The following is a 16,201-nucleotide window of genomic DNA, read 5'->3' as shown; positions in this document are numbered from 1 at the left end:
GCCAAATGCTGAGCCCACAGGAAATACACTGTGTGTATTCACAATTCTAAATGAGCAAGAAGTAGAATTAAATCCTAGGCTCAGAGTCCAAGTACAAATTGGCTCATGTTCGTGTTGCCAAAGGCTAGTCCCCTCTGTAGCAATTTTGTCTTGGACAGAGCTAGTGGAGAATGCCAAAAAAAGAGTTAGGTTATGATATAACAGTTATTTAGTATGGATTCTCAATTATGGATTATTTATTATGTATTATAGCTCCAGTGCTTGATCTCACTCAAGTTCTGGTTTCATTAACTTATCAGGATAGATAATCCTGTTCCAACCAAAGAGGTATGGGCCACTCAGTCCAATGCAAAAGAATCTACCTCACACAATTATATTTTCTAAATTTTCTCTTTCTTCCACTACTGTTTGACAATTTTGTCCTGCATGAGAGATTAAGATTGATTCCTCATCAATCCAGACAGAACAGGGATTTGCAACTGACTTTCTTCTCTTTACAGGAATAATTGGTTTTGAATTAACTAGTAAACCCCAACATTTGGAAAAAGAGTGTTAATTCAGTGAAAACTCAGAAATTTATCTGTGGATGAGATTTAGTCTAAAAAAATATATGTTCTGATGAAACATGTATGTTGATAATTTCCATTTGCTTTCTGTATCATGCTAGATATGATTAAAGCTCCATTAATACCAGTACTATCAACCCTTCTATAGCAATTATCTGAAATTTAGCATTCTTTACTAAATGTCTCTATCATAAGCTTGTTCCTTCCTAATCAGAAATTTATTGCTTTCAAATAACCAACTGCACTGATAAAATCCATGTAAATGAACCATATTGCAACATTATCTGACCAGTACTCTGTTAATGATGTAACACTAGTATAGAATCATAGAATCATAGAATCATTAAGGTTGGAAAAGACCTCTAAGATCATCGAGTCCAACCATCAACCCAACACCACCACACCCACTAAACCATGTCCCTAAGTGCCTCATCTACACGTCTTTTAAATACTTCCAGGGATGGGGACTCAACCACTTCCTTGGGCAGCCTGTTCCAATGTTTCACCACTCTTTCAGTAAAGACATTTTTTTTACTTATTTTTTAGTAGCCAGAACTGATCCGTTAAAATGTGCAACCTATTTTTAAACCTTATTAGCAAAATATTTTCTTCACTTTTATTTCATTCCTAATTTTATCCATATAACACAATGGACATGCTCAGGTACAACACAAAATTAGGCTAAGAATCGTTACATTTATTATTCAGATTGGAACTTATGAACACTATGGATTTGTTCAAAAGCACAAATGGACTTAATTTAACATACTTGCCTGCAACTGAGCTAATAAGTTTGGGCAGACAGCAATTTATGAATCTGTAGTAAGAACCACTTCCTTCTCAGCTTAATTTCAATATTGCCTTATTATAAGGCCCAAATAAACAGTCTAATCATTATCTTAAATATACCTTCTCATTTATTTATTTCCAGAGGACTATCATCTTATACTAAAATTTTAGTTCATTGAGATCATCTTTCAAAAACATAAGTGCTTCCTGTTCCCATGAGCACCTTTAGCTAATGCCAGTAACACCTTTCTCTCTGTTGTTCAGACCTGCAGTTCTTCCTGAAAAATTTCAGCAGACCTGCAGGGGCTAGCACCTGTATTTAGTGCATTCCTCTTGTTCATTCTTACACTGTCATATTTTGACTGCGCATCGTGTTCTTACATTCAAAAGAATATATATCTAAATTAAAGCACAAAAAAGACAAAGGAAAAAAAAAAGGAAGAAAAAAAAGACAGAAAGAGAGAGAAAATAGGTTTTGGTGTTTTTCTCCCTGTAAGATATATGCATCTTAATTTACTATGGGAAGTAAGAAAACAGAAAACCCTTAAACATAGAAGGTATCATTATTATTTTTACTACTATTAATATTATTATTCTCTGCCACACATAATGTCATAGGGAAGAACACAATTTCTGATAGGGAACTAAGATTATTGCAACAGTTAAAATGCACCCAAAAAATTTAGAAAATTGTTTCTATTTCAGTGGTTTAGAGGTATCCATCGACCTAGCTATTTGAAGAATGTTTCCAGGAAAAGATCATTTTTTCATTCACACATTATTTTTCAATTGCCATGATCTTCACCACATACCAGAGAATTAATACTATGCTTATATTTTGAGTAGATCCTGTTTGTCAATATTTTCTTACAAAGTTAACTGAAATAGAGAAAATTCCACAATAAAGACACCTGATAAAATAACCTTTATAACCACAGTAACTAATTTTGAAATGTTTGCTTCCTAAACTGTAACAGTAGAAAAAAATCTTACACTGTTTTTATGTTTTCATTCCCTCCATTTGTACCCAGCCTAAGTTCTGACACTTCTTTCTAAAAGTCGATATTGCCTGCGGAGTGTCCAGTACACAATACTGCCAAATTTGTTGTACCATATTTATCCTGGGCAACTTGATACATCCACTTACAATATGACTAATAGTCTCTGGGGTCTAGCCACATATTCTACACCCTGCACTTAAATCTTTCCTACTATCTGTCTTCTCTTTAAGATATCTCATGTGAATAGGTTGTTACTGTGTGTCCATAATTAAATTATATTTTTTCCTTTTCAATCCTTCTGTGAAAAACCACTTACAGTTTGGCACTTTCTTTTCATAAACCAGATTTTTTCTGAAACACTTTCCACTTTATTTTCTCATCCATTGCTAGCATTTATCTCTCATTGCAATCATCTTAATGACTTCAATAATGACTACAACCCTGGAGTATTGTATTCCTCATTTATATTTCAAGATTGACCCAAGAATCAGTTTTTTACTATTATGGTAGCAGCAATAACTGTCAAGATTTTTTTGTTGTTGTTACATTTTTGTTTCCTGAGCCTTCTATTACTTTATGATGTTTCTATTATAGTTATTATGTACTATAGCAATTTCTAAAGGCATCGGCTGAAATAGGAGTCCCATCCAAAAGCAACCATTAGGATGCAATCCCCAAGTCAATTTGAAAAGACAAAAATAAAATCCAAGTTAGGAAAACAGATGGAAAAAGTGTGTGGGATACATCTGACCTAATTGATATCCTCTAAAAACAAACAGTTGTCCTTTAAAAATTAATTGTCATGTCTCAGCTAACTATCTCTGATATAATTTAATTTGTATAATTTCAAGGGTTTGATTTAGTTCTCACGTGCATTTAATTATCTGCAGTGCAGGTGTATATAGCTGAGCTACATTTAGGATTCAACACGTCTGCCCATTCATAGACATGCAGTGCCATTTGTGGTATCTTGAAGTAGCTTGCCTGGGCACCAGCCGACCATAAGTCCCACAAGCCTTGAGTCTTTTCTGTCAGCACCATGCAGAAAGATCAGGTAACAAAGTAATTCAAATTACTTATGTGGGCCAAGTGAACCAAGCCACCAGCCTCCTAGTGTAGATCCAGAGTTCAATTCAGTTGAACTGAACACGGTTCACTCAACACATGAGTGTCTAGTCCTATTTGAGATGCCCTAATGCATCCTACCTGGGCTCCAGTTTCCACTCCAGAAATATATGAGTGTGCCCTAGGCCTTATGTTGTATCTACCAGCATCACACACACATCTCAGACACTCCAGGACACCCCTTAGGGCACTACTGGCTTGTGCTAAGGCAGCTCATTCAAGCCAGTCAAGCTAGGAGAGACAAATACCACCTACATTCTAGGTTACAGAGTGATCCAGAAAATGAGTCACATTCCCTAATTTTTTTTCCATCAGACTATACTGCTTCTTAATTTCTTCATAGCTGTTCTGCATTACATTTTCCACTGGTCTCCAAAGTTTTTATTGTGGCTTCCCAGCCCATCTTTAGTATTGGAACTCTCATTTAAAGGAAGACAAACCATTATCTTCCCATTCTTTTGCTTTCCTCAAGTCACATTTCAATGCATCTTGCTTGCTAAACTTCCCACTTGCAAGAGAGTTGGTTGATTCAGGAATGAAGTAACACAAACCAAGCATGACAAACTGTGCTTAGACACGCTTTGAGACCAAAGCTTGAGGGGTCTGTCTGAACAGTCATGACATCAGTAAAAGTCATTAATAGCTAACAGCATTTGTTCCACTGACTTAGTTGGAAACTATCTGAGAAGGATCAATCTTGCTACCTAATGGAAAGGGAGAAGGCTGGAGAAGGAGTTCTGATGGCACCGATATTTCTATGGGGCAAATGCTAGAACACTTTGTGCCACTGATACCACTAAAACAATGGCATTTAAAGCAGTCATTCACCTAGAGTCAACTCAGTGTCTTCTACAATGGGCTGTTTCTGTCCATTCTTTCCTCCACTATGAATTTTCAGTCTTAGCCTTCAAGTGCTTAATGCAGGAGACTGCTATTTCGTTCAGGGGAATTTCTGCTGACTTTGTTCCTCTCACATAACTGAAGAATATATTTAAGAAGTATACACAGAAACTGATTCAGAAACTTGAGCTGGTAAATTAAACCATGCAGCACAACAATATGTCAATTGACCTGGTAATTAATCTTGGAGGAGTAGTACTGATGGATCTCATTTATATTTCTCCACCTATAAGATAATATCATAAAAGTTTCTGAAACTCTCAGACAATTATGTTGAATATAATCTTCTGTTACAGGTTAACCCATTAAGGTACCATTGCTAAACATAATCATAATGAATGTAATGTAATGTAATGTAATGCAATACAATACTTGCAACATTTTTAAGTCCACATTTTTTCCAGTGCTAATATTCCTCTGTCTGGGAAAAACTGAGGACAATAAAAAAGATTCTTGTGATTTTGATTGGACATGTCCATACTCCTCATACAGTTTAAACAGATTATACAAACATCTGGGTGATCTTAGGGCAACCGTAGCTTACCACAAAAACCATGAATTCTTCACTTTCTGACTTGTTCCCAAATACCAAAAAAAGGTACTTATGCAGGAGCCAGCTCAGAAGTCCTGCCCATTGCCTGGAAATTTCTGTACCATGAATCACAAAGAATTCCCACAAATTTGAACTGCACAAACACATGGAACAAGATTCAGCCACAGAAATTGCCCTACCTCACATATATACCTATGGAAACTTTTCTAAATACAAAAAGATCTACCTGCTGAAGTCCATAATCATCTAAGAATGCTCACTTTCGATCACACATGAATAAAAATGTAACTAAACCCACTCTGACTATCCAAATAGTATAAACAATTGCACTAAACTCTCGAACAAAATCCTGCTTTGTTTTGCAACTGAACAAGCCACTGACAAAAAAAGAGAAAGATGTTGCCCCTTTACTAAGAGCTACTTGTCTTTGGGAGACTTTCATATTTGGGAGACCTAAAAAACTTCTCATGGGTAATGGAAGGTAGAGATTATTCTGTTGGGAAGGAGGAGCATTTTGCAACTTCTTGCTGCCCTAACTTTCATCCTAATGAGTTTTGCCACCAGTTTAAGAAAGTGTGAAATGTTCACCTTTTGTAGTTAATGGCTGTTCTACCCGAGTAAAGACTAGTACACAAAACCTTTTCTTCTCCATCAGATAAAATCTGACCCCACTCTTGCTAAAGAAGAAGTTTACATCACCTTAATTTGCAAGCAGAACTGAAACAGTGTATTTTCAATGCAACTGCACTTAAGTTATAAAATAACCTGCCACAACAAATAATTTAGTAAAGCAATATAATAACACATTCCTGTGCAGTTCCAACAGTACACTTCTGCTCAAAATGATACATATCACCTATAGGTATTAATTTAAAACTTTATCAGGTTGCTCCTAGAGTTCAATTCAGTCTTCTGCAATGGCATGCAAGAGGCTACCATGCATACAGGCACATATTTCTATGGCAACAGTTTAAATTCTAGGCTATTCTTAGTTGAAGTGTTTGCAGAAAAAATAAAACTTTTTTTTTTAAAACTAACTAAACAAGATATCTGTTCCTTTCCTGTCTGTCCTTTCTGAAACAACAGAAACCTCTTTACTGTGATGATTATAAGCTATAAGAAGTAACTTAATCATAGAATCATAGAATCATAGAATCATTGAGGTTGGAAAAGACCTCTAAGATCATCGAGTCCAACCGTCAACCCAACACCACCAGGCCCACTAAACCATGTCCCTAAGCGCCTCATCTACACATCTTTTAAATACCTCCAGGGATGGGGACTCCACCACTTCCCTGGGCAGCCTGTTCCAATGTTTCACCACTCTTTCAGTAAAGAAATTTTTCCTTACATCCAATCTAAACCTCCCCTGGCGCAACTTGAGGCCATTTCCTCTCGTCCTATCGCTTGTTACTTCGGAGAAAAGACCAACACCCACCTCGCTACAACCTCCTTTCAGGGAGTTGTAGAGAGCGATGAGGTCTCCCCTCAGCCTCCTTTTCTCCAGGCTGAACAGTCCCAGTTCCCTCAGCCGCTCCTCATAAGACTTGTGCTCCAGACCCCTCACCAGCCTCGTTGCCCTTCTCTGGACACGCTCCAGCACCTCAACGTCCTTCTTGTAGTGAGGGGCCCAAAACTGAACACAGTATTCGAGGTGCGGCCTCACCAGGGCCGAGTACAGGGGCACAATCACTTCCCTACTCCTGCTGGCCACACTATTTCTGATACAGGCCAGGATGCCATTGGCCTTCTTGGCCGCCTGGGCACACTGCCGGCTCATGTTCAGCCGGCTGTCGACCAACACCCCCAGGTCCTTTTCCGCCAGGCAGCTTTCCAGCCACTCTTCCCCAAGCCTGTAGCGCTGCATGGGGTTGTTGTGGCCGAAGTGCAGGACCCGGCACTTGTCCTTGTTGAACCTCATACAGTTGGCCTGGGCCCATCCATCCAGCCTGTCCAGGTCCCTCTGCAGAGCCTTCCTACCCTCCAGCAGATCAACACTCCCACCCAACTTGGTGTCGTCTGCAAACTTACTGAGGGTGCACTCAATCCCCTCATCCAGATCATCAATAAAGATATTAAACAAGACCGGCCCCAGTACTGAGCCCTGGGGAACACCGCTCGTGACCGGCCGCCAGCTGGATTGAACTCCATTCACCACAACTCTCTGGGCCCGGCCGTCCAGCCAGTTTTTGACCCAGCGCAGAGTCCACCTGTCTAAGCCGTGAGCCGCCAGCTTCTCAAGGAGAATGCTGTGGGAGACAGTGTCAAAGGCCTTGCTGAAGTCCAGGTAGACCACATCCACAGCCTTTCCCTCATCCACTAGGCGGGTCACCTGGTCATAGAAGGAGATCAGGTTGGTCAAGCAGGACCTGCCTCTCATGAACCCGTGCTGGCTGGGCCGGATCCCCTGGTTGTCCCGCTCATGCCTTGTGAGTGCCCTCAAGATGAACCGCTCCATCATCTTCCCCGGCACCGAGGTCAGGCTGACAATGTGATAATGTTATATTATGTTATAATTGTGATATGTTATGCTTGAAGTTACAAGATTCTTAAGTTAGCAGAAAAAAATGCACGTTTTGACGCAACATGGATATTATATAGGTTTCTAATGTTAGAAGTATTATCACAACAGTTAGGCTTTATCAAAATGAATAAAACATTTAATTTTTTTTGTTATTGTTGTTAATGTCGTACAGCTAAACATATTTAACATATTTGCACTTCACTCTCCTTCAATACCTCCTCAATCATCCCCTTTTTTTCTCTTTTTTCCCCTCTTATTTTTCTCTTTGGTTGAGTGTTTTGTTTTGATAAAAATAACCTTGGAAGTACTAAACATGCAAATAAGATAAACATCCTAATTCAAAGCCTGGTAATTATTATGTAATCTCAGGGAGTTAGGTGATCTGTGTGTCTTAAGGGCGAGTGTCTGCAAGGTGGAAGAAAGAATCATGTGAATGTTAAAATCAGAAATTGACATAGAAAGAGAAAGGGTCATTTTGTTATTTCCCCCCAACCCCAACCTAGAAACAGAGTGATAAATGCGTATCTTCAACACTTCAATTGAACTGACATTTCTGTTTAAGTGTGCCAATGGACTAGGACTTTAAGGAAAGTAAATAAGCAAAATTACAAGTTTATGCTACTTCTCAATGATGACAAATCAAAATGACATCTATTTAGCATTATATTCTCTGGAATCAATGCATGTCTGATCTCAGTCAGTGATTTGACATCTTTAATTTACTATATCTTTTATCTTAACTTCCGTAACAGTGCTTGTAACGTAACTATGATTTTTTAGTATGGGATGTACCCTTAATGCTCTCAGTTCTTCAATTTTATCACCACAATATCGTGGAGAAGGCAGCAAGACCTAGGTAGTCATCTAGGGGTGCAGTGGCTTGTTCTTAAATTTTTTTGGACTATGCCTAAGCTAAAGTTGATGGCCTCCTGAGGACAGAAATACTGGCTCACATGTAAATGCATTTTCTTTTTCTTCTCAATCTGGTAGATTGCACAATGCACAATGGCAAACTAGTGCCTCTACTGCCATCACTTTGTCTTACACAGAAAGTCCTGGCAGAACAATCAGTCTAACAAAGCAGCAAGGGGGAATAAAGAAGGGCCCTGGAAATAGGAACGGTTTGTATGGTTAAGCAGGACATTCCCTTTTCAGAGCTACACAACCAAACTTCAGGGTATTTTCTAGGAGACTGCAGACCTTTCCACAGTGATAAAGGATTCTGGAGGAATGATCTATTCCCCATGTTTAATACTTCATGAACACCTGGGATCAGGCTTCTGCCTCATTTTCAAGAGTGCATCTATTGCAATGTGTATGTATGTCTGGTTTCTCCTTGCATATCCCAAAGGTGGGCATTTTCTATAAAGCAAACCGAATCAGTACTTGAAGTTTAGCAAGTCCCTTATGGTGTTTTACTCTTTCAAAGGATTCTCTGCCTGGAGAAAGCCAGAAGCAACGTGACTGAAGTTCTCCATATCTCCACTGGGACTTGAGCTGTGAGTTACAAGTGATCTGCAGGGGCTTTCACCTTTACAGGTTTTACTGAGTTTAGGGGCACTTTCCCTTACAGGAATGGGATCAAATGCGAGCTGCCTGAAGTCCAACTGCAGCACTGCGCCGCGGTTTTTTTTCAGCATTTAATATCAAAGCGTGCAGCAATCCAGAGCAGGGATGGGAAAGTCGCTTCGCTAATTAGTTTTCCCACTTGCAGCAGCTGCTGGAGCCCAGCCGCCCGCAGCAGCCCCGCCTCGCCAGCAGTCCGGCAAGCTGCCTACGGGCCTGAAGTGCTGACCGGTGAAATCCGGCTCCGGCTTAATGAGACCAAGCTAGGCAGAGTCAATTAAATCAAATCCCCACTAACATCCCTAATATATCTGCAGTGTGTGCAGCAGAGGCGGCGGCAGCGGCGGCAGCAGCGAGAGATTCACAGTATTAATAAAGGGATTCACTGCCGCATTACAAAAAAAAAAAAAAAAAAAAAAAAAAAAGAGGCGAGGGAGAGGGGAAGAGGCAGGAAACTTCTGTGTGTTATTTACATTGGGGAAGGGGTGAGGGAAGGGTGTTTGTGCCTCTGCCTGTGAATGAATGAGAGAGAGGGAGGGAGGGAGGGAAGGAGGGAGAGAAAGAGAGAGGGAGGGAGGGAGAAAGACACACACAGAGGGCATTGAAAGGAGGCTCTGTCCCCTAAACCCAAATAACCCACTTGCAAGAACTGATGCTGGAAAAATGGTAAGGACCCGGAGTTGAAAACATTTCCACTTTAATACTGAAAAAATATGCCATTATAAAATCCTCGAATAGAATTAGTAAGTTTCACTTGCTTCCTCAGTTCTGGTTTCCTCAAGTTATAGTAAGATTTACAACAGCACAGAATTTTCTACCATTAAACTTTGCAGCCTAAGCACTAGAGTGACATTAATTGGTCATGCTTAACTGCCTTGGATTTTTTTTTTTTTTTAATGTTTACACTGTTACTATAATAGAAATCAAGGGTACTAATTTTTACATTCAGATGGAAAGGCAATACTGAATATGTATATTGAAAAAGAAGAGAGAGAAAACAGAACCAAAGCCTCCCCTCCCCCCTCCCCGAAAAAAGAAACACAACCCACCATCAACAAAGCAATTTCTCTCCCAGCAAAGTAATTCCCACCTCAAAAAAAAAAAAAAAAAAAAAAAGAAAAAAAATCCAATGAGAATATTCATGCAACTATGTCTTAAATAAAACCTTTACAACTTTTTCCACGGCAAAAGTACGATCTCTACTGCCTATTGATCACACAAAAATGGCGAAATGGCACTTTTTATTATTATACTGTATTTTGTATATAGAAGGTTTGATACGAAGGGACTTATCAGGTAAGAGGGATGATGGTGTGAACTAGACGCTGCTTCCAGTTGGAGGCTGGAGCGTCCCTGGGGTGCGTTGTATCCATGCGAGCCATGCAGCACTTTTTTTTTTTTTTTTTTTTTTTTTTGTCCATTTGTCTGTTTGTTTCGGAGTTGGAGTCATTTATTTACATTACATTCATGCCTTCGTGCAACTTTCCACTCCTGCTTTGCTGTCAGGAGGAGGCCGACACCAGCCTTTCCTCCGCCCCCCTCCTCTTCCCGGCCTCTCCGGGAGGGGTCGGTCCACAAGCGAAGAGGGCAAAAAAAGCAAAACAAACCCCAACACAACAGAACAAAAGCCCAACAAAACCAGGAGCCGTGTTTCGCCCCGCCGGAGCCGAAGGAAGCGGGTCCTCGCTCGTCCGTTGCTGCCCCGGCAGCGCACGGGCGGGGGATGCGCCCACCGCGCCGGGTTACGCGGACCTGCGGAGCTGCGCCCCGGCGCCGGGCTCCCCCCACCGCGCACCGGGCCTCGGTGCTTGCTATGGGGGTCGTGAGGAGGGGCGTGCGTGCGTGCGGGTGTGTGTTTTGTTTCTCACAAAAGGTAGCCGAGGTGTAGAGCCGTCCCCGACCGGCGCTTGCCGCCCCACCGGCCGGAGAGCGAAGGGCCGGTCCCGGGTGGCGGCCGCCCCCGCTCCGCCCGCCGCCTCAGTCTGACAGGGAGTGGGAGCCGCAGTCGTAAACCCTGTGGGCCCCGTCGGCAGCGTAGGGCCCGTTGTGCCAGTAGGACGAGTCGCAGACCGTCTGCAAGGAGTTGATTTCGGATGCAGAGGAGTTGGCGTCCCTCCTCTTGGACCGCTTTCTGTTCCTCAGGATGAACACCAGCATGCCAACCACCGTGAAGGCAGAGGTTACAAAAACCAGCAGGAGCCCTGGCACCAGCACCGAAATAGAGACCCGGCTGGTCTCCAAGTAGGAGTTGGAGTGAGTACCTGTCTCTGTCAACCCGGTGCTGTTTTTGTTAGTAGAAGTTAATGTGGGCGAGATTTTTAACTGAGGGCAAATCACATCGTTGGAGAGAGACTCAAAATCCTCTTTGAAGAAATCTTCAGGGGACTCGCACCTCAGGTCACTCATAATCACCTTGGGGCGCAGCATCTCTGCCCACTGTTTGAAAGGCACGATAGGGCAAGTACAGTCCCACGGGTTGCCGTGCAGGTCGATCTGGGTGATGGAGGTGAGCTGGTCCAGCACCCCTGCCACCGGGAGGTACATGAAATAGTTGTTGTGTATGCTTAGCTTGGAAAGCGAGACCCCGGCGAACACGTCTACTGGGAGAGACCTCAGCAGGTTGTTGTTGAGGATGAGGACTCTCAGTTTGGGCATCGCATTGAAGGTGCCGGGCATGATCAGCTGGATCCCGTTAAACTCCACGTTCAGATACTCCAGGTTTTGCAGACCAGCGAATTTCTCCCGGGACAGGGTGTCTAAGTAGTTGCTATCCATGTAGAGCCATCGGAGATCAAAGAGGTTCTTGAAGGTGTTGTTCTCGACGGTGGCAATGTTGTTGTTGCCCAGATCAAGTAAATTAAGTTTCCAGTAATCCAGAAAGTGGGATTTCCTGATGGTGTGTATTTTGTTGTCTCTCAGAAACAGCTCCTGCACATTGGACGGCTTGGGCTTCAAATCCACCAAGCTGCTCACATTCCTGTCATTGCAATTAACCTTTAAACCTGAGCCAGGGATCTGATCGCAGCTGCAGATCTGCGGGCAGAACAAGGTAGCTGTTAGCTTGCTTTTGGCACTAACTGTCGACACGGCAGCAGTGGGTCTGGTCTTGATTTGCCAGTTGACGGGAATCTTTGTACCTCCGTTTGGACCAGATCCTGGCGTGGCAGGGTCTTCTTTGCCATGTATTTTAAAAGGGGTTGGAATGGGACCAGGATCGCAGGTTTCTTCTTCAGCAGGGGGAGCAGCTAGGCTAGAATCCACTCTGTTCTTTTTGCACAGCTCTTGCTCTGTGGTCTCATTTAAATCTTTGCCCTGCAACCTAGTGGGAGCCTCACAAATCACTCTGCCGATCAAAGCGTTTTTGGGTATGTTTTCCAGCCATTCCTTCAACGACAGCAGATCGCAAGTGCAGTCCCAGGGGTTATCCTCTAGCAGGATTTCAGCAATGCCTGGGATCTGCTCCAGGACCTCCTCGTAAGGCAAGGTTTTAAGACGGTTTCCCCGGAGGTCGAGGTGGGTGATCGGCACATACTGAAACACGTTGGGGGGCAAGGTGCTGATGAGATTGTCATTTAAAATCAGCACCTCTAGCTTGTTTAAGTCCCTAAATGCTCCCGGGTCAATATCCCGCAATAGATTAAAATCTGCCTGGAGGTATTCCAGATCGTCCAGCCCCAGGAAAGTCTGCTTCCTGAACGATTTGATCTTGTTGTTGTTTATGTGCAAGCGTTTCACCAGCTGCAGCCCAAGGAAAGCCCCAGGAACAATCTCATGCAAACCGTTGTTTTCCATGTGCAAACTGACTGCATTGTAAAAGTTAGCAAACTCATTAGGGAAAAGTCGAGTCAGGGAATTGCCATGCAGGAATAAATGGTAAAACTGGGAAGTTGGGGCGGTGAAATGTTGCAGGCTGGTAAATCCCTTTTTCTCACAGTCTACGTGCAAATCCCCTTCTATCTCGTTGCAGGCACAGATCTTCTCTTTGCAAACGTCCCCTGTAACGTTTCCAGCAGCAAAACAAAGAGACGTCTCCAGCAACAGAATCCAAAGCAGCATTTTTAAACCGAGCGATTCATTCCCGATCTCATCACAAAGTAACAGCAACCATCCTCCTCACACGGAAAGCAATTCCAGTTCATTCAGTACATGAAATGTCCGAACCACCACCAAAGGGGGAGAAAAAAAAAAATGTGGGGAGGGGGAGCAGGGAGGGTCGGCGAAGGGGGGGGACTCTTTCTTTTCTCCTCTATCCCTCTCTCCCCCCCCCCACGTACAAGTGCAACAGCCCAGATTCCAGTCAATAATTATATCCACAAACTATCCAGGCACGTACTGCAAGGCACGCAAAAAAAAAAAAAAAAAAAAAAAAAAGTAGAAGGAAAAAAAATCCCCCTCCTCGATCCCCCTCCCTGACGCCTCCCGGGCAGCTAAGTGGAGGTCTGCCGGCCGGGCTGGCTCACCGGCACGGGAACGGTGCTGCTAGCCACCGGCCGCCGCTGCATCTTAGAGGGGCGCCGGCGGAGAGCGCGGCGCTGGCCGCGGAGGCTGCCGCTGTGCGCGGCTCCGCGCCGGACTGACCTTGCCGCGCGGCCGCGGAGCCGCGCTCCTGGCTGCCCGCCGCCCGCCGGGCGCTGTCCAGCGCCCCGGTGCTGAAAGCGCGCCCCAGCCTAGGCGCTGGCCGCCCAGCCGCCGGCGCCGCGCGGCGCCTGCCCCCGCTGCGGTGCGCGGCTGCCCATGCCTGCCGGCGGCCGGAGCCTGCCGCGGGGCCGGGGCCGCCCGCCCGCCCGCGCCGCGCCGCGCCGCGCCGCGCCTCGCCTCGCCTCGCCTCGCCTCGCCTCGCCTCGCCCTGCCGGCCGCGCTGCCTCCCCTCCTCGCTCGCTCGCTCGCTCGCTCTTCTTTCCTTTTTCTTCCGCTGCTGCCGAGTCGCACGCTCGCACACACTCACATGCACGCAGAGGGAGAGTTGCTAAGAGGCTCTGCTCGTTTCAACCTGGTGCACTCTGAAAGATCTGACACCCTCTGCTGAGCTGCAGTGGCAAAAATCCATCTGCTGAGGGAATGCTGGAGGGAAAAAAAAAAAAAAAAATCAATCCACGTACAGGGCAAGCGTTAAAAACGTTGGCATTAAAAGCTGTCGCTCTATTTAGATGCTTTCTCCTAAATGGATTATTTAATTTATTTCTTTTCTTTTAAGATGGAAAGTTTAGCATTCCCCTCCTCCCGGCCAGTTCCCTATTGCCCCCATTCACACACACTCACACCTGCACAAGCAGGAGAGGAAGGTGCGTTTGCCTTATTGTATTTCCCAATGGCTTGAACAGAATTAGTGTCAGGGTGTCAAGCGAATATCAATTTGAGGTAATTATTCTGCACGCCATTTTTATCGTTGCTTTAAACGCATTTCGTCCTCCCCTGCAGTCTATAGTGTTTCATGCTGGATTTGGTCTCTTGCTGGCGTTCTCTATGCAATGTTGAACCGCGGATTATTGCCTTATATATACATTTTTTTTATAATTTAGATGATCACAGAGAAGAAGGGGGGGAGGGGGGATGGGATTGCTGCACTGTTAGCAATTCACGCTACCTGTTCCCACAGAGTATAGTGTCTCCCTTAAGGAGGGGAGGAGAGGGCTGAAACTGACAGCTGTGCATCTTGACATTCTTATCTCTATATAAAAATCTAGAGATACGTGTATGTACATGCACAGATATTTATTTAGGGATGCTCCTAATATCCTCTCTGTGGAAATAAAACCCCTGCTACCCTCGACCCCCTCCCCCCTCCTTCTCTCCTCCCCCCCCCCCGCCCCCCCGCCGCCCTTTCCAGCTCCCACCCTTCTGACAAAAGAGATTACACAGCGGAAAAATCGGTGCCTGGCCTTAAAGAAAGGAGCCAAGCATACAAAAGTTTTTGTGTCATTTGGACGGGTTTCAGATGCCTGCGAGCGAAGAACCAGTTGCACCTCTGGTGGTGCAAGTGGAAACCCGCGGTTCCCCCTGCCTTGTCAAATCGCGCTGAGGAGGAGGAGGAGGAGGAAGAGGAGGAGGAGAAGGAGGAGGAGGAGGAGGAGGCGGGGGCAGGAGAGGCAGCCCGGCCGCCGGGTGCCTCCTGCAGCCCGGGGCTGTACCTCTCCCGTCCGGCGCCGCTGGTGAACTTTGCGGCATACTGGTAGGGGGGGATGTAACCGCGGGGGTGGGCTGGAGGAGGGTTATTTATAGAGGAAGCCAGGGAGCCATATGGAGCCTGCACCCCCTGGTCCCGGCGGCATGCTAATTTGGTCAAAGCTTTTCCCTGGCTGCCGTTTGCAAGTAAATTAGACATCCTGCCGACGATGATCTTATCAAACTAATGTAATTAGACCACAGACAAGTTACAACAGTTACCGTGGCCATTTCGGGTCCCCAGGATGAAGATCTGGCCTTTCGGTTCGTTACGGTGGGCAGGGACTACGGAGGGAGGGGGGAGCAGGGGGAGGAAACGGGAGGAGGAAACGAAACAGACAAAAAGAGAGAAATCCTGGCCCTGAAAAAGCCTGCCCAATAAATTACAAACGGGCCAGAAGAGATAAAATGCCACTGAGACAGAAAGCGCCACAAGAAATATATTAGTGGTTTCATTAGGAAAAAAAAGAGGGAAGGAAACTTGGCGCCACGTTGAGGCGCGTTAATTCATTTCTCCTGACGGTTTCTTTGACTTTGTCTCTCGGTGATGTTGGGGGGTGTGTGTGTGTGCTAGGCTGGCTGGAAACCTTCCGTGGATCAACAATTGCAGCCTCGAAGTGCAAGGGGACCCGGAGGCAGAGAAGCCCCCAGTAAACTCCGTGGAGGGAGGTGGGAGAGTCAGCGGAAGCGGCAAGGGTTGCGGTGGGGTGGTGGTAGGAGACCCACTCGCCGGGTGTCAGCAGCAGTGACAAGATCACCATGAGTAAAGGCTCAGGGGAGGAAAGGCTGAAAATCTGGAGCCTGGTGAACGCTCACTGGGATGTGGGGCAGGAGGACTAAAGAGCTTGTTCTCCTCCTGCCTTAAAATAAAACTTCTGAGCAACTTTATCTTCGTGTTATTAAAATTGCTCAGGCACCGTAAAAACAATCAAAATGCAACCAGAGGACCTGAACATTAACAAGATATTAAATAAATAATTACGAATCAAATACAAGAAAGGAGACAATGACCTGT

At 44.7% G+C, this 16,201-nt stretch overlaps 1 protein-coding gene across 1 annotated transcript; it reads right to left on the bottom strand.

Moving 5' to 3' along the window:
• Positions 1-9,704: 9,704 nt before the first annotated feature.
• Positions 9,705-13,547, bottom strand: SLITRK1 (SLIT and NTRK like family member 1). Its single transcript, XM_076362260.1, has one exon. The coding sequence runs from the start codon at positions 13,078-13,080 to the stop codon at positions 11,002-11,004; it is 2,079 nt and encodes a 692-aa protein (XP_076218375.1). The 5' UTR covers positions 13,081-13,547; the 3' UTR covers positions 9,705-11,001.
• Positions 13,548-16,201: the final 2,654 nt, after the last annotated feature.

The sequence above is a fragment of the Aptenodytes patagonicus genome, chromosome 1, assembly GCF_965638725.1.
Source record: "Aptenodytes patagonicus chromosome 1, bAptPat1.pri.cur, whole genome shotgun sequence".
Taxonomy (NCBI): domain Eukaryota; kingdom Metazoa; phylum Chordata; class Aves; order Sphenisciformes; family Spheniscidae; genus Aptenodytes; species Aptenodytes patagonicus.
The sequence above is the reverse complement of the archived record's forward strand: the minus strand, read 5'-3'. Positions and strand labels throughout refer to the sequence as shown.

Bases quoted from the DNA above. Each gene is read 5' to 3' on its own strand.
- SLITRK1 (XM_076362260.1), bottom strand. From the start codon at position 13,080: ATGCTGCTTTGGATTCTGTTGCTGGAGACGTCTCTTTGTTTTGCTGCT.